The sequence below is a fragment of the Pinus tabuliformis genome, chromosome 5_2 (genome assembly GCF_031772625.1).
Source record: "Pinus tabuliformis cultivar Carrire ecotype Pingquan chromosome 5_2, CPIR1, whole genome shotgun sequence".
In the NCBI taxonomy this organism is placed as follows: domain Eukaryota; kingdom Viridiplantae; phylum Streptophyta; class Pinopsida; order Pinales; family Pinaceae; genus Pinus; species Pinus tabuliformis.
Window position 1 is genome coordinate 232,980,884 of NC_142306.1, and position 19,179 is coordinate 233,000,062.

A 19,179-nucleotide genomic window follows, 5' to 3' on the forward strand; every position below is an offset into this window, starting at 1 on the left:
TATTACTAAAAACCAGCATAGATTCATCTTAACTCTAGATCTACCAAGTGCCAAGAAGACTTGGATCTCTTGAGATACAAACATTTCTTCAAGTTTGGCACTTAAAAAGACATTTGCATCTTGAGAGATTTTATCCCTCTCAACACTTGGTAGATATAGAGTTCTCATCACTTGGTAGATCTAGAGTTAAGATGAATCTACGCTAGCATATCTAATTTAAAACTCAATTACAATTCAAATGTTCTGAATATAGATTAAGCTAGCATAACATTAATGTCCATCCCAGAGCAAGACTTGTAGGCGTCTTATTACAAAAGAAAGAACAGAATAAACAGTCAGGTGCAAGCCAAGTGTCCTTGTATTCTTCTCGTGATTGGTAAATTCTTATAGAAACATTCAGAGTAATAGTGCATTAGAGACGTATAAGGCTTGTGAATAGCCTGGTTTATAAGGTAAGTTCCCATCCTAGAACTTCCTGAGGAAAAATTCTCAACAACATGCATTATCTTAATTTAAATCCAAACATGCCCATTTTTAAGATTTCAATCAAGCTTTTGATTGATACAAGGAAGAGATACAAGTTGAATAAATGTAGCCAATCAAACAATCAGTTTTAAATTTCGACATACAAAAACTTGCACCCAGTCAAAAACGCGTTGGAAATCAATTGCTATCCACTTCGAAGACTACAGCTGCTACATTAAACTTAGAGTGATCTTGAAACATGTAATGGGCCACTTTTCTGCTTCTTTCCCCGTTGACTGGGAGGGACACCCTTATCAGGTCCTCCTACAACACCCCACATCTCAAATTGCCGTTGCCTAGCTCTTGCCCTTGCCTTCTCTGCTTCTGACTTTGCATTGTAGCAATAAGGACAAGAAACTCCGTATTCCCACTCCGCTGACAATACATCATCATCATTTACAGGTTTCTTACAAGCGTAACAAAGTTTATATGTTCCTTGCTTCAGTCCATGTTCAACTGAAACTCTTTTGTCAAATACAAAGCATTCACCTTCCCAAAGGCTCTCTGATGGGGGGACTTCTTCCAAGTACTTCAAAATTCCTCCCTCTAGATGATAAACCTTAGCACAAGAGGAAAACAAAAAAATCAATAACTTTAGAAAGACATGCTGCAAGGTCCTTTAATTTTCCACTTTTGGCTGTAAAGCTCCATCAGCATGCAAATGCATCAATACAAGCTTTGTATAAAAATGATACAAAAGCACATGATTCGAACTGCATGATTAAAATCAAACACAATTAACTAAGAAAACCCAGAAAGGCAAAAGTGCAGAACAGGCAATGTTTTGGAGATTTAACCTCTTCAAAGCCCTTGCTCATGAGAAAACTAGTGGCTTTCTCACATCTGATCCCCCCTGTACAGTACATAGCCACACGGCGTGGGAATTGTCCTTTTTCAAAATTTAGCTTTTCCTTTTCATCCGTGAAATTCTCTTGAATTGAAGGTTTTTGTTCCCCTGAAATAACACCATTAGACTGATGCATAAAGAGATTTTTCTCAACCCATGATGGAAATTCCCTGAATGCTGAGGTATGAGGATCTATTGCCCCTTTAAATCTTCCTATTCGAGTCTCATAAGAATTTCTTACATCCACGACCATCTGCAACATTAAAGGCAACATCTAAATAATGACCATCCGTAACACTTCCAGAGACCACTACTCATAATGCAATGTCTTCATTTAAGCAAGTCCAATCATACAAATCATTATAAACAGTATTTCAATCATGTAACCTCACAATTCAGCACCTTCAAGATGGATAATCTTGAGAAACTTTGAGCTACTCATTCAAAAATTTCAACATCTAGTACAGATCTCAAGATTCAGAAAGTCAATTTTCAGAATGTATGCTTTACGTAGTAAAAATGAGAACATTGTTTTCTAAGAATATATGTTTCTAACAAGTGAAATACAACAAGACAGGACCCTCCCTGATGATTCATGGAACACTGTTACATTTAGAAACACTTGGGAAAATATGCACAATGTTGCCCCTTTCTATTTGTTTATGCCAAATACCATAATTGCTCATGTATACCTTCAATTTTATGGGTAAACATGAACTTCTATACTAAAATTTCTAGTAATCTACAATACTGATATGGGCCTAATATTTCAAGCATGCCCAACAGACTTTGAAATTCCAATAGCTCTGGCCATATAAAACTATGTGCAAGAATCGAATTCTATCATTTATAGCCACTAGCAATATTGACAATTCACATCATTGTAATTTTGCTTCAAAAATTGAAACTTCTTAAACATAAGTCTCAATATCTATGATTCAAATTTGATTCATGCTATTTTCTTCCACCAAGTTGAGGTTATTTCATATGGATGAAAAGGTTCAATACAAGAAATATCAGAGCATCTATTAGCCTATCATAGCGGAAGATATTTTGTTTTGGTGTCCCCACACTTTTGAAGCCTTTTTAATTTGTGCTTCTGGAATCACGACAATTTGAGGTTTGATAATTTAATCAACTCATGCAGGAGCATATATAGAGGTGTTGTTACCTTTGAAAGGGGTAACTTCAAAGCTGCACAACATTCAATCACAAGAGTAGGAGTTTCAATAGCTCCAAATGATTTAGGTCTTGTATTATCTAGGTCTCAAGTAGATCAAATGATTTATCATCCATTTCTTCCAATTCTAGAGGTTAAGTTTCTTAAGGTTATTTTTTGTGTGAGAGATTTTGAGATAAGTATGAATTGACAATTTCATTTTGAGAAATTGAGATCTTCCTACGTATGTTTGTCCGTTCAAGCCTTTCCAGTGCGAACTTTAGCAGTACCGTCCTTAATGCAGCCTCCAATACATTTAAAGAATCACATATTGGCAGTGTAATATCCCCAAGTAGAGATACTAGAAGGTCAAAAGTAGAGACGATATCACATGGTGCCTTAGGGTTTCTTCCTTAACCGGATTTTCACCATGTGTTGCCGTTGGCCACGATTTTGAGCCAGGTTTCAAAGGTGAGCTTTGGAATGGAGTTGCAGATCCCAGCCTTCCTCAAGGCGATGGACGTTAGGTGCATTCGACTCTCTGTCCTATCGATGCAAAATGCCCAGTCTTCAAGGGCAAGCGAATTCTCAGCCCAACAAAAACATACCTCAATTGGGCTCGCTATGAGACTAAAGCTATGGAACAAAGCTCGATTAAGGGCTCAAAAGCTTGTATCTCTGGAAGAGTTTCGATCGCCGCAAGAAAGCCCTTCAAAGATGATATTTGAATACCCTTTCACTTAAGTTCAGAGCTCTTTCGACCTTGATGGATCCGCACCCTGCGAAGGATCAGAAGCTTGCGCACAAGGGTCATTCAATTTTACAAAAGGACCCCACTAGCTCAAACAGTCCTAAGTTGAACGGACCACAGAAAGAGTCGATCCAAGGTAGCTTCCAGATTTTCATTAAAAACATCAATGGGAAGTCCTCTCTCCTGTGGATTGGGGATTCAAACTCAGTCCAACACCTGAAACAGTGGATCGAGAATAACATGGGAATTCCTACAAATTCTTAGTGTCGATTCTTTGAAGGGAAGATGCTTTAGGATACTTCCCAAATGAAGGACTACAACATCAATAGGAACTCTACCATAATCATGAACTTGAGGTTGCGATGAGGGGTTTTGAGTCCCAAAAACTCTAGTGGATCTGCCTCCTACAAGGATGCAGTGCAAGGAAAGGATTCCACCCCTGCAAACCAGCCTCAACACATTCCAGGACCCTATATTGTAGAACAAATGAAAAAAGTGTCTGCAATGAAGGTCAATCTTCCAAAGGTAAACTACCTTTTCTCTGCTCTCCAATCCAAGGCTATTATTTGTAGGTTGAATGGTTCGTGGCCCAAAACTGGTGCTTTACATCAGTGGGTCTTCACATCCTGGATCCCCAACTATGATATCTATTTATGTTCCAAAGGTTCTTTTATTGTCCAATTTGATACTCAAGAAGAATTGGAGAAGATACTGAATGAGGAGCCATGATTTTGGGGAAGAGTAGGGCTCTTCATCACCCCTTGGTTCGCATATTTTGATGCCACAAAAATGGTGATCTCAATAATGCCAGTTTGGGTGAGACTTCCAAATCTTCCCCTCCCACAAGGTACTATAGGAAATCATAAAAACCCTAGGAAAATTCAAAAAGATAGACCTTGAAAGGATAGAGAAAGGTCTTTTTATCTTTACCAAAATTTGTGTAGAGATAGACCTCAGCAAAGGTCTATCTAATCACATTCAACTAAAACAAAAAAAACGTTTAGTGGACCCAAGTATTAGATTATGATAACACGACATTTAAATGTCAAACTTGCTACCAAACAGGACACTTGCAGAACACATCTCCATAGGCAAAAAAAATCCCAAAAAAGAGAAAGGGGCGGACCCACAAACCAAAAGGATGGCAACCCTCGAATCCCCACTTCTCAAATGACGAAGAAGAAGAAACCATGGAGAATGCTCCAAACATTGTTGAAGTGAATACACAGGACCGGAATGACATTGTATCCCACTTGCAAAATGACATCGAAGTACAAGAGACCCAAGTGTCAGAACTGCAAAAGAACGAAGCACTTACAAAAAATGGGATAGGGGATACAAAGAGAGCACATGTTTCCGAGATCTCGGACTCAGACAAAGAACCCTCTCCAATGAAAACAAGAGGTGAAATGACGATAGTTCTTGTTGTTCCAAACTCTAGGGCATGGCAGAAAGTGCAAAAAAAGAAAGGAAATGAAGAGAAGTTAAGTGATTATTATCACACTAAAAATTGAATTTTCACTTGTAATTATTTTTCAGATTTCTTCTTTTAAGATCATAAGCAGTGAGGCTTATCTTCTGGAATGCTTTCAGCATATGTAATTTTTTCTCTTGTTTCAAGATGAATAAAATTACGGGTTTTTTCCCTTTGGAAAAAAGGTAGAGATACTAGAAAAATAACAATATTTCCAAAATGAGTGGGCACAGCAGAATCTTATTTGCATATAAAAATCAAAAATTAGAATACGAAGATTACTTGCTGAAATAAACACAAATCTAAAAGTGTCCTCGAAATTTTATCTCCAAATCAATCTCCAGCTTGATGAATGATTGCAGCCTGTTGTCGCACAGAATGTCTAGGCACCGTGAAAACGGCTCAATTCGGGGGTTATCACCCTAATCCCTAATCTCTTCGTTTAACGTCTCCCAACAGTAGGCTAAGGGGAGGGGGGGGGGTAGACCCTACGGAAATGGAATGAAGGAGAACTAGTTAGAAACCAACCAGTTCTCCTTCATTCTATTTCCGTAGGGTCTACCCCCCCTAGCCTGTTGTTGGGAGACAGCTTAAATGGAAAGATTGGGGATCAGGGTGACAACACCCAATCTAAGTCGTTGTCGCGGTGCCTAGACATTTTGTGCGACAACATCTTTTGGAGTCGTTGCCGGGGAGAAGCAGATGGATATCGGGGAGGGCTTCTTGTATGAGAAATAATAGATGAATAAGTGGAGTTGCCACCCAAACAGTTAACCAACCAGAATGTCCAAGTGCTAAAGGCGCAGATAGCGAAGATGATAGGATTAGTGAGAGGAGAAAGATAAGGTGATGAAAAGATGGAGTGATATAATGGCGCTAGAAAATGTGGCGTTGATGGGATAAGAAATGATGAAAATTTTGAGAAGATGCAAGACGAAGAGGAAAGATGAATGTCGTAAAGCCAAGGTTCAATAAATTGGTCCCCGGCAATGGCGCCAAAAATGTTGTGCCGCTTGATGGGCTAATGAATGACAGAAACGATTAGAAGATTAGAAAATTTGGCGTGAGGACTAAGGACAAAAAAAAACGTTGTCCCCAGCAACGGCGCCAAAAAATGTTGTCGCACAGAATGTCTTGGCACCGCGACAATGGCTCAGATCAGGGGTGTCACCCTGATCCCAACCAACCAATTCTTCTTCATTCCACTTCTGTAGGGTATACCCCCTTTAGCCTGATGTTGGGAGATAGCTTAAACGGAGAGATTGGGGATCAAGGTGACAGCCCCCGATCTGAGTCGTTGTCGCGCTGCCTAAACATTCTGTGCGACAACACAACCTAGAAAAGATTATGTGCTAAGGTCTCACAAACCAAAGCTCTTCCATCGAAACACACCCTTCTAACTAGGGGGAGCCCATATGTCTCTCCAAAACCAAGGATACTCAAGGTTGTCAGACCTTAAGCCCAAAATTGCAGCAACATAGAATAGAAAACTTACAACATACCACTCACATCCGCCAAAGCAACCTCCTCCTTCTATCAACTATGGAAGTCAAATTATCCAAGCAAGATATTGTCTTCAAAACATGCACATTTGTAATAGCCCAATTTCTCATCCTTATATATACAATGTAAATATTTTTTAAATTAAAAGGCTGAGAGACGGACGTGGATTCCAAAGCTAAGGAGGTTGCTTGCTTGGGATGGTCAAGGTTTCCTTGTGCAAGAAATTTGCATTGTTTTGATAGTCATTAAAGGCTGGTTAGTGTGCCTTAATGGATTGGTTTCTTGAAGTTAATGGGACTGCAAGAGAAGTACACAAACCATGCTACCTTGGAGAACACTCACAAGGCAAGGAGGACAAGAATTAAGGAAGTGGATTGTGTTGTCAGCCAGGACAATGACAATCAAACACTGCGTAGGAGGAGAAAAGAAGGCAGCTCGACCCCATTCAGGGACACACACACAGACACTTAGAAACTCATCCATTCAGGGATACAAGGATCAACATTCACCAGCAGAGAAGGATGGAGACCAGTTCTTTGGATTCCCTGTGTATTCGCTGGCTATCATTGAATAACTGGAGGGTGGAGGCAGCAAGCCTCTGGATTCCCTTTGCATCATTGATCTGCAGAGTGGCTGGTGGGTGGAGGAAGGAGGTCCTCTGGATTCCCTAGTTCAGTTGGCAGATGATATCTTAAACCCTAAAGCAAGCCCCTGAATCTCTGGAATCTTGCTCGGGTGTGACAACCGCAAGTGATCTTAGTTGCAGCTGTCTAAGGTTGGGTGGAGAGTCCTTGTCCCAGACTCAATTGCCCATGCACTTGTTTTAATCCAAGATAAGTTTTGTACCCTGTAATTTATGTTGTGGAATGTAACTGTATATGTTTGGATTGTTCATGTCAATCTGTATCGATGTTTGACTTATGCATAGTGTGCTACTGTAAACAAAAGAATGAGTATCTATTTAATGGTCCTGGTGATTGAGAATTGGATCCACTGCTTTGTGTGTGTGTGTGTATATCACTAATAACAGGGTTGTGGGCACTGAGGGTGTGATTATGTTGGTAGTGCGGTGGTATTTGAAATCCTCGTTGAATCTGCGAGCTGGATTCCCTGTGCATCATTAATCTGCTGAGTGGCTAGTGGGTCCTTTGGAAGGAGGTCCCCTGGATTCACTAGTTTAGCTCGCAAATGATGTCTTAATCCCTGAAGCAAGCCCCTCAGTCTCTGGAATCTGGCTCGAGGATGACAGTTGCAAGTAATCTTGGTTGCAGTTGTCTAAGGTTGGGTGAAGAGTCCTTGTCCCAAACTCAGTTTCCCACGCACTTGTTTTAATCCAAGATAAGTTATGTACCCTGTAATTTATGCTATGGAATGTAATTGTATATGTTTGAATTGTTCATGTCAATCTACATCGATGTTTGACTCATGCACAGTGTGCTACCATAAACAAAATAATGAGGTTCTATTTTTGGTCCTGATGGTTGAGATTTGGATCCACTACTTTGTGTGTGCATGTATATATATATAAAACAGGGTTGTGGGCACTGAGGGTGTGATTATGTTGGTAATGCAAGTGAGCACTGGGGAGTGTATTTTAAATCCTCGTTGAACAAATTTCTCTCATCTCATTGATTTAACCAATAGAGCGAAGATTCTAAGCACTAGGTCTATGGAGGAAAAATCCATGTTTCCCTATGCCAAACAATCCTCCTGCAACTATTTGTTCATTCATGATTATCCGTGGGTGTGCCTCTAAGGTTGCTTGGGCCCTGTGACGTGTTGGCTTGGAGTTGGTCCCCTTTGTAAAGTCCAATGGTCAAGGCCTGATGTGAAATTGTGGTCGGGGTCAGGATTGTGCCCATGTGATCTTGATTCCTAACCAAGACCATAGGTGGAGGTGTCGGGGCCTAGCCCCATGTGCCCAAGCATTGTGACCAGGGGCGGAGCTCTATTCCAATGGACGGCGGGGAAGCTAGAGATCGGACAGTGGAGTCAACAGGAGGGCCCTGTGTGTCGATCAACGGTGGAGGATCACCGCTTGAGATCAATAGTGTGCACACCCACCCTGGGATGACATCAGCAGGGAGGGGACCTCCATGCACACTGTTGATCTATCTATTGGGATCAACGACCAAGATCTTGGCAGACCCCTCCTTGTCACGTCAGTGCATGGGCAACCCCTTGCGCAAACCATTGATCTCCCTAATCGACGATGGTCATCGGATCTAAGGAGTGACTAGCGAGATCCATAGAGCAAGGCAATGTGGCCAACTTCAATTGGTGCCAGAGACCAGTGGACAATGGGACCACCGAGGCGCTAAACCAGAGCAACGTGGTCAACTTCTATTGGTTGAGGGAGGAGGTTAGAAGTGTGGGCCCCCCTTTTGTCATTATATGCCCACTAGAGGTTTTCTCAGAACCGGAACCCGCTTCCGGGGGGTACCTACGTCGGATTTGGGAAATGGGCTTGACCCGCCGGAATGGAAGCAAGTCGTTGATTTGGCAATTGGCGATTTCCTCTTACCACCCATTCTGGGATGAACCCCCTCATAAACCTCACACACGTTACCCTATCGAAATAAGCATGTGATGGCTCCATTGTTTGAACATGCAAGGATCCGCCCAAAACCTACATGCCTTTTATCTGAGTGGGGCCTCTAGAGCGAGGCAATGTGGCGAATTATTATTTATACCTGAGCGCAGAGGCGGGGTCCATTACATATGGGCAACAAGGTTTATAATAGGCCAATTTAACATAGGAATTTAGTAACATCGGTGTGTGTGTGTGTGTGTATATATATATATATAATGGAGGTGCCAAGACCATAGTAATGGGTCTATGAACTATGTATATATACATATATGTGCGTGTGTATGTGAAAAGGGGGAGCTAAGACTTAAGTTAATAATCCAACCCATCGAAAGAGAAATTGATTGAGAAATAAACATAAGAGACAAAAAAAATTACAATGCATTATTCCATTCCTCTAACAGTACCAGAAGAGTTGGATTAATAGTAGCAACCACCCCATGGGGTAAGTTGGGTGTGGTTGTTACAACATTAGTGAGACTCAAACTGATGTGCAGGCATGTCTTGTCAACTTGAGTATGACCCAAAGTAAAGTGTTCTAGTGTTGGAGTTAACAGAAGGTTTCAAGAGGATGTGCAATGTTAACTCACTAGTCTTCTTGGAGTTCTCTTCCATGCATTTCAATTAACTGATGGTGAACTAGGATGAGATGGTCATGCACGAGGTTCAAGGGAGTATGCTTGAGTTCGACTGAAGTAGAAGTGGAGAGAAAAAGCATGTGCTAAGTCTAGTGGAGATACTCTGGATCTAACTTATGTCAAATTGTTGTGAAGTGGGAGATAAAAAGGCATGTGCGTTGTTAACTGGACTACACTCTCAATCATCTCCCCATGCATGCATTCCTAAATCAGTGTATGTGGCCCAGTGGTCTTTAGTTCACTTGTGCATGCCCCCCTTCAAATAACTCTTAGTCATGCTCAATCTTATCCATGCACAGTAAACCACATGTATGCGCCCAAAGCCCAATGTGGTGGTGTTTCCTTTTCCTCTTGGGTAAGCCAAGGAAAGGACAGCCAATTTGCTATTAGTTTTCATGGTTTGAGTTGGGGACATTAGAATCCTCCCCACCCAAAGAATGCTTGTCCTCAAGGCTTAAGAAGCTCCTCCCCTTCCCATGCTGCATCCTCCAAGGGCAAGTTTTTCCATCTGATGAGATATTTGGAGATTATTTTATTCCTCAATCGTTTCTCCTTTACCTACAGAATGGTCTCTAGAATAAGTATAAATTTACTTTCTTCATCCCTGGCAAGTAATTTCATTGAAGGAGTCACACATTGCCCATGAGCCTTTTTAAGGCATGATACATGAAATACATTGTGAATCTTGCTTGTATAAGGCAGCTCCAACTCATACACTACACCAATTCTCCTAAACACCTTGAAAGGCCCATAAAACCGAAGATTAAGCTTTTTCGCTCCATCGATCTTCAATGAAGATTGTCTATAAGGTTGAAGATGCAAAAATACCATGTCTCCCACCTCAAAAGACCTCTTATTTCAATGATGATCAACATATTTCTTTTGTTGTTCATGTGCAATCTAAATATTCTTCCTGACTGTCTTGAGGATATCTTGGTTCTCTTTAGCCCACTCAAAAGCTTTTGGAACTCTAGTGCATGACCCATGAAATGGAAAACACAATTGTCACTCCTTTGTAATCAAGGGTGATTCAAAAACTCCCTCTCAATCAGGGACTTGTTAGAGCTCCCTCTGAACTGGGGACTCTTTCCTTCATCAACAGCGTCTTCTTTGTGGGTCCTTTAGCGGCTTGATCTCCTTCCTTTCTTGATGTCATGAAGTCTTCGATCGAACTTCTTCTAGGTAGGGCACCATCCAACGATCACTTCCCTTCTTGGTTTGTCATGTCATTTCTTCGTGGAAAGTGACTATCAGATTTTTCTTGTCATCTTGGCTACTTCTTTGTCATCTTGTCCATGCTTTAGAATACCCTCCTCATGGATGCTTCATAGTACTTGCTAGGATACATGCTTTGACTTAGTAGCCCATCATGACTTCAACCTTGCCTCTTTTTTTGGATGGCTTATTCATCACAACATCTCTGTAGAGTAGAATCAGTTATCTGCACCTTTTGTATCTCCAAGGCCTTCATAGGTGTCAAGGGTCCTTTCTTCCTTTATCAGAGTTGTCCTGCCTTCTTTCGGGAGATATCTTCAAGGCATTTTGTCAGATAGTGATTCTCGATGATCATGGTGTTCTTCACATGCTTGATATCTTTCTTGATTTGCTTCTTCTCAGATAGATAGGTCAACCATCTATTGCTTTTAGTGAGAGCATTCCTTCATTGCTTGCTTTCTGGACTTGTCAACATTTCTTCTTGTTTCTTAGTCAGCAATCTTATGTTCCTTATGTGAGCATATTCTTTTGTTGACCTTCATTGCATCGTGGTACATGCCTTCGAGCATGTTTTGGTGAAAGAGATTCTTTCATGCTTGATCGTGTTATAGAACTATACCCATGACTCAATAATATACAAATGATAACATGACTTAAACTTTGATGCATACATACCTCATCTTGATTCTCCTTTGATCATCCTTTGGTGTGGCCCTTCTTGCTTCATCTTAGCTTGCCTACATATCATCCTTTTCTTGAATCCCATGAATGGGATTCCCAATGAGACATCTGCCTTGGTTCATGAACCTTCTTTCGAAGATTCCATCATAGGATCTTAAGGATCCTAGCCTTGCAAATGTTTCCTTCCTTTGATGACGTAGGTCTTCTAAGATTCTTATCATGATCAAGTTTTCTTTCATCATGTATGAGGTCCTATACTAGGTATGCTTCTTCTACATGAATATCTTGAGCTATTTTTGCCATGCTCCTATATTCTAGAAGATATTTCTACTTATGCATTTTTGTTCTTATCGTAAATGCTACATCTACATGAGTATCTAGAACTCTATGTACATCATGTTGCTAGATTCTAGAGGATGCTTCTAGCCATGCAATTTTATTCCTACATGCTCCTATCCTACTCAAAACTTTGAAAAAAGTCTAGAAGTAAAGAGTTTGACCTAGTCATAGTAGAGATCCGAAGGATCTTCCTTCTTTTGCTTCTTTCCTTCTTCTTCCATCTCTTGAGTTATGTGAGCTTCTTCCCTCTTCCTTTTATGATTGTTGTCCTTCTTAAGCTTAGGACAATCCCTTTTGTAGTGTCCATATTCTTGGCATCCAAAACAATGGATCTTGGACATGTCTTTGTTGTTTGTTCTTCGTGGACCAAACTTGCCAAATTTACCCTTTCTTTTGGCCATGGTAGCAAATGCTTTCTCCTTTGATCCCACGTCTTCTTTTGCCTTAAGTCTGGTTTCCTATGTCCTGCATAGAGACCACATTTCACTGAGAGTGGTTGTTTCCTTCTTGGCATATATGCTTGATGTGAAGTTTCCCCACTCCGCAGGTAGAGCATTGAGTATTATAGTTGTCGTCTCTCTGTCAGACATGACTTCCCCAAGCTCTTTAAGTTGATCTCTCATTTCAAATATTTTCATGAAGTAGGGAGTTATTCCTTCCTCTGTTAGCTTCATCTTGTATAATTCATTCCTCAGAGATATTACTTCTCCGGTGGTGGATACCGAGAATAGCTCTACTAGCTTATCATAAATTTATTTCGATGTCTCAAACTTGGAGACATAAGGAATGAGAGAGTCTTTGATTGATTCTATCAGAATCCTTTCAGCTCTTGTCTCACCTTATTGTACTTGGCTAAGGCTTGAGTCTGCTCCTTAGCAAGGATAGTAATATTCCCTTTGACATGCTCTAGGAGTTCATTCTCCTTGAGTAGTAGATCAGCCCTCTTCTTCCATGCAAGAAAGTTATTGGTACCTACCAATTTGTTGCTTTCCTTGCAAAAAGACATTGATGTATATTCAGAAGGGGACATGTACTTACTAGATAGATTTTGAGATGTAATGGAATTGCTTCCTCCTTGAAGGCTTGGTGGCTTGTCTTCCCTGGATCTTGATGCCCTTCAAGTTGCCTTCTTCAAGTGGACTTGCTTGATGATGAGATTTGCTTGATGACTTGTAGCTTGATGTAGGTCCTACTCCAATCTGCGCTTCTTTGTAGGAGCCTTTATGTAAGGTTCTTCTTCTAGCTTAGTAGACCTTCTTGATGGATGATGGATTGTAGACCCTTCTTGTCCTTGAAGTGATTGAGACTTCTAGGCTTGATGCTTCAACTTTGTAGATGCTTCCCCTTGATGAGTGTTCTTGTGTTGCCCTTTCCTTGATGTGTCACCTACCCTCTGATACCATGTTAGAGAATCTAGGGCAAAGTAGTGTTGTGATGATTCTCCGAGAGTTTATAACAATTTGCGAAGTCTTTTTACTTTTCTTGTTAGCTTATTCTTCTTCTTCTTCTTATTAGTGCATATGTGTGCGCTTCATCAAACTGCTATCAAAACAAAATAACAAGAACACAGAATTTGGCTCTTTGATCAGGGACAAACCCTCTCCACTCTTGAGAGGAAAACCCTTTGTAAGATTTCTCTTATTGAAGCTTCTTATTTGAACAACTGCCAAACCCTAGACCCTTGACTAAGATATCCTCCAAGCATAGGCCAAATCCTTCCACTTTTTGCACTGTCACTCCCGGCACATGGACCTCTGCCTTCCAGCACTTTGACCTTCTTCCAACACATCGTTCTTCCTTCTATAGCAAGTAGATATTCTAGGAGAGATACCCCTTACTTAATGATATCCTTCACCTAAGGATATTCATTCTTCCCATAGATCATCTGAGTTCCTTTTTAAAGTATGGTAGTAGGTTGAGTGTGACAGCACTGCAGCCCTAATCTTCACACGTGTGAGGGTGCTTGTTGCAGATATAAGGCTTCTTCTAACTTTGATTGAGGTCCTTCTCTCTACGCTTGGATAGGAGGCTTAGTAAGCCTAGTTTCAAACCCAAACAATGATATATGTGAGACTGTTATATTATTGTTGTTGTGACTGCAGAGATGGCTCTGCTCCTCACACATGTGACTGGTTTTTACCTTAGAAACTGTCCCTTTGACTGTGGCTTTAACTTCTTCTCCTTCACTGCACTAGAGGCTCCTCAAACCTATCTTTTATTCACCCTTACTCGGCTACCCTTCTTCGTTGATTTAAGAGCTTGATGATGCGTTGTATGGGGAGTGGACAGCCTCTATAAATAGAGGTGTGTCCCTCCTCTTCCAGCCGACATGACTGTCCTTAAAGCCGACTTGACAGTTTGCTTCATAATTCATTTTATTCACTGTTTTTCTGCTTGTAGACTATGTTGGTGCTAGGAGAGGATTTGACCATGCTTGGAGGTGTTCCCTTGACCTTGTATGATGTCATAAATGATGTGGCATGCCCTCAAAAGGTCTTATCATAATTACATTTTGACTTTGACTCTCTAGAAGCACTTCAAAATGCGCTTGTCCTATTTTCAATAAGCAAGAAACTCATTGACAAATAATATCAAAATAAATTTTCTTTTCTTGAATAAGTACAAATATCAAAATTACATTTATGAAGACTGAACCTAGTTACATTTCCTTCAACAAATTTTACTATCTAAAATTATCAAAAGCATGTTGATATTTTGCATATTCTACTAGTATGTGATCCTTCCAAGGGCTGAAATTTCTAAAAGTGAGCAAACGAAGGATTTCTAAAATATGCACCAGCAACAACATTATTCTTCCCCTTAGCGAATTCAATGTCAAAGTCACACCCTTGTAACTTACCGAACATTGTTGTCTCTCGTTTAATCCTTTTTTCTCCATAAAATACTTGAGGCTATTATGATCAATCCTCACAATGAACTTGATGCCCACAAGATATTGACAAAAAATTTCAAGGGTGTGCATGATGGCCAACATCTCCTTATCATATGTGAAGAATATCCTTTGAACTTCATTCAATTTTCGGCGTTCATACGCAATAGGATGCTTTTCTTACATCAAAACAGCGCCAAAACCAATACCCAATGCATCACACCCAAGCACAAAAGGTTTAGAAAAATACGGTAAAGCCAAAACAAGGAAATTACTCATTACCTTCTTAAGATGATCCATAATTCCTTGAGTCTCATCCATCCAAACAAAAGCATCCTTCTTGGTCAATCTGTCAGAGGAGCATTTGATGAAGAAAATCCCTTCAGAAACTGTCTATAGTATGTGCACAGACCAATGAAGGCCTGCAATTGTGACACGTTCTTTGGTGGCGGCCAGTCAAGTATAGCTTGAATCTTCTCTTGATGTGCCTTCACACCACCTCCCCCAATGACATATCCCAAATATAATAGCTCAGTCATGCCAAACTCACACTTAAAGGCTTTCGCAAAAAGGGAATTAGCTACTAATATACTTAACACTTCATCAAGGTGTCGAAGATGCTCTTCCCACGACTTGCTATATACTAAGATGTCATCAAAGAAAACTAGCACAAATTTCCGCAACTACTTGTTGAACACATGGTTCATGCAAGACTGAAAAAGTAGCTAGAGCATTTGATAACCCAAAGGGCATCACCAAATACTCAAAATGTCCAAAGTGGCACCTAAAAGTTGTTTTGTGCACATCCTACTCTCAAACTTGAATTTGATGGTATCCTAAACAAAGATTTATTTTGAAGAAATTCACTGCTCCATGTAGCTCATCCATCATCTCATCGATACACATGATAGGATACTTGTTCTTGACAATCTTCTTATTTAGTGCAAAAAAGTCAATGCACATCTTCATAGTGCCATCCTTTTTCTTCACCAGGACAATAGGGGAAGCAAAATTAACTAGAGCTAGTGCCATCCTTTTTCTTCACCAGGACAATAGGGGAAGCAAAATTAACTAGAGCTAGGCCATATATGTCCTGCATCCAACAACTCTCGAACAGTGCTCTCGGCTCGTCCTTGAATCGTTTAGGATGACAGTAGGGATCCCTAACAACTAGCACGTTGTCCACAAGCTCAAAAACATGCTCAAAACCATGATCTGGAAGTAGGCCACGCGGTATATCTGAAAGCACCATGTTATGCTTGTCCAACAAGCTATGTTGCATGAAATGTCGTGGGAAGGGTCATCCTAGTACCCGAAACGGGCCGAAATGCCAAAACAGCTCCAAAATGGCCCTAAAACGTTGTCAACCATCCCAAAAAGTGTTTTTTGATCTTGAAATGCCATTCGGGATGGTTAGTAGCGTTTCGGGGTCGTTTTGGCTCCTATGGACTGCATTTCGGTTGGAAAAACAATTTTTTTCATGGGCGTCTCAAAGGGCCAAGAAGGGCGTGGGCCCCTTCTATCACCCAAAAACACTAAGTTTACAACATTTTATGTAGTGGTTAACAAAATTTAATAAAAATAATTAGAAATAGAATTCTCTAGAAATTTAAAAATTTAGAATTCTCTAGAAACACTATCAGCCTCTTCTTTTCTGTTAAAAGGCACTTCATTCACTCATTTCTCGCACATTCTTTTGCAAGAGGAACTTCTCGTAGCAACAATAAGAATTTTATTGTGTTTTGGAGTGTGAGCAGCAAGAAGAAGGGCATGGGCAGCAAGAGGAAGGGCGTGGATAGTAGTTGTTTTGATGAGTGTTTCATTTTCTAATTTTGCAACATTCATGGCTTCTCAAAGTTGTGTTTCTAGTGCCCCTAAATCTACTCAAGCAACCAGGCAACAAGAATATTATCCTCTATGTTAGTATGTTACCAAAGTGAAGCAAAATGGTTTCGGTGGTAAGTGGAAATGGAAGTGCAATTTATGCAATTATGATGAGACCTCCAAGGGCTCTTACACAAGAGTGAAGGCTCACATTTTGGATGAAGAGATAAAGGGCATTGATGTGTGCGCACATACTAGAAATCCAAAAGTGGGCTAAATTCAAGAGGGAGAAAATTCCAATGATGCTGAAAGGTTGAAGAATCAAGAAAGCAAAATCGGCATGAGCACTACCAATCCTCACATGAGTGATAGCATTGAGCCAAGAATTGTTCATGAAGCAAGAACGAGGCGTGCGCTAGCAGTAGAAGAAGAGTTATCCAAGCCATTGAATCCAAATTAAAGCAGTAGATTGTTGAAGATGCTTGATAATCAAGGGAGAGAAGAAGTTGACACAAGAATGGCAAGGGCCATCTTTGCTTCTGGCATTCCATTTGATGTGGTCTGATCCCCATATTGGCAGGATTTGGTGAGAACAATTAACAAAGCCCCTTAAGGTTATAAGGGGCCAAACTATGACAAAGTCAAAACAATTTTGCTGAAGAAAGAGAGGCAACTTCTTGATGATATTTTGATACCAATTCGTAATTCATGGGGTAGTACAAGGCTTTCCATGATCTTAGATGGTTGGAGTGATACAAGGTGCGGGCCTTTGATTAATGTCATTGCATCATCACCAAAAGGAGCCATGTTCATCAAAGCAAAAGATTGCTCGGATGAGGTAAAGGATAGTAAGTTCATTGCTAATATTTTAAATTTTGTTATTGAACAAGTAGGGCCAGAAAATGTGGTGCAAGTTATCACAAATAATGCCCCTGTTTGCAAAGCTACAAGCTTAATTGTTGAGAGTCAACACAATCGCATATTTTGGACTCCTTGCATTGTCCACAATTTGAATATGATTTTAGAAGAGATTGAGACAAAAACGGAATGGATTAAGGAGGTCACAGGGCAAGCTAGGGAGATATAAAATTCATCACGAACCACCAATCTCAAGCAATATATCAAGAACTCCAAATTGGAGTTGTTGAAAGTTGTTGAGACAAGGTATGCCTCAAATTTCATCAAGTTTCATCACCTTGTTGAAGTTAAAACTGCATTAATGAGTATGGTGGTGGGTTCAACTTGGGCTGAGTGGAGACAAGCAGATTCAGAGAAGGGAAGTCTGGTGAGGAAGGTGTTGATTGATGAAGATTGGTCGTGAAAAATTGATTTCTTGCTCAAGTTCAAATTACCTGCATTTGATCTTCTTTGAGATGCAGACACAAAGAAACCTTTCCTATGAGAGGTTTATGATGGCATGGACACCATGGTTGAAAAAACCGTGGAAATTATTACACAAGAGGCTCCCACTCTTCCTTTTGTGGATTTTCATTTTGCTAAACAAGTGAGGACCATCATTATTACGAGGTGGAATGGCTTCAACACTCCATTGCACACTTTGGCACATGCTCTGAAACCAAAATTTTATGATGAAAAATTCATTGCTCAAAGCAATGGGAAGAGGAAGGCCCCACATAAGGATAAGGAGGTGGCCAATGGAGTGAAAAAAGCCTTTCAGAGGTTGTTTCCAACTTCTTAACAAACTGATGTAAGTGAGGAATTTGTTTGTTTTGTTGCTAGATTAGAATATTTTACAGACATATCAGCTTTGGAAGAGAGGAGAACCATGAACCCGGTTAAGTGGTGGACTTGTCATGGGGAAAATGGTGTTTATTTGCAAAGTCTTGCCACTCATATTATAACACAAGTGGCAAGCTCTTCATTAGTAGAACGAAATTGGAGCACCGACAGTCTCATTCATAGTGTGAAGCGCAACAAATTGGGATCACATAAGGCAAAGGACCTTGTATATGTGCATCCAAAACTACACCTTGTCTCTTAGGGGTAAAGAATATACAAGTGGACGTCATAAAGATTGGATGTGGACATAGAATGTCCAAACAAAGAGCTCTCCTTGTTTTCTCTTGATATTAGTGCCAGTGGTGATGCAAGTGCAAGTGGAAGTAGTAGAAGAGTTGCCTCTTCTGCTAAACAAGCATCCTGTTCTATCTTTGTTGATGAGGAAGAGCATTTTTATTGATATGTTAATGTAGCTAATAATTGTCTTTAGCTCATGTTTTATTTCAGTTTTAGCACATATAGCCTTATTTATAAAGACTGATTTTGGAGCCTTCGATGTAAAGCCTAATATGTAAAAGCCAATTTTGGATTTTTGCATCATGTAATCATCTGTTAGAGTTAATATAGACTTGGTTTTCCTTCTACAACATCATTTATATGTCTCATTTACAGCATCATTTATATGTCTCATTCTTTCTTTTCTTGCAAGATAATGTGTTATTAACTCATTTATAAAAAAATTATAATTATATATATATATATATATGACGTTTCAGTCGGCATTTCCATTTTCCAAGGGTCGTCTTTCTATTTGTACCCATTTCAGAAACTTTTAGATGTTTCAGTGTTTCATGTAACTTAGCCAACAAGCCTTGTATGTCCACATGATATCCATGTTGTCCTGTATCGTAGACCTTTCTTAAATGAAACACTACACTGCCCACTTAGCCTCTAAATGTCAAAAAAGTCTCTCCATCCTCTTAGATGAAATGACTCTAGGAGT

At 40.1% G+C, this 19,179-nt stretch overlaps 1 protein-coding gene across 2 annotated transcripts in view; it reads right to left on the minus strand.

Moving 5' to 3' along the window:
- Window positions 1–280: 280 nt before the first annotated feature.
- The window catches only part of LOC149158389 (rhodanese-like domain-containing protein 7), a 52,344-nt gene continuing 33,445 nt past the window's right edge, over window positions 281–19,179 (minus strand). For both annotated transcript variants that reach the window (XM_089436198.1, XM_089436199.1), the window contains exons 4-5: window positions 1,323–1,625; window positions 281–1,084 (exon numbers count right to left, since the gene is read on the minus strand). In XM_089436198.1, the coding sequence (XP_089292324.1) occupies window positions 707–1,084; window positions 1,323–1,625 (681 nt within the window). In that variant the 3' untranslated portion in view covers window positions 281–706. The remainder of the gene's footprint in view (window positions 1,085–1,322; window positions 1,626–19,179) is intronic.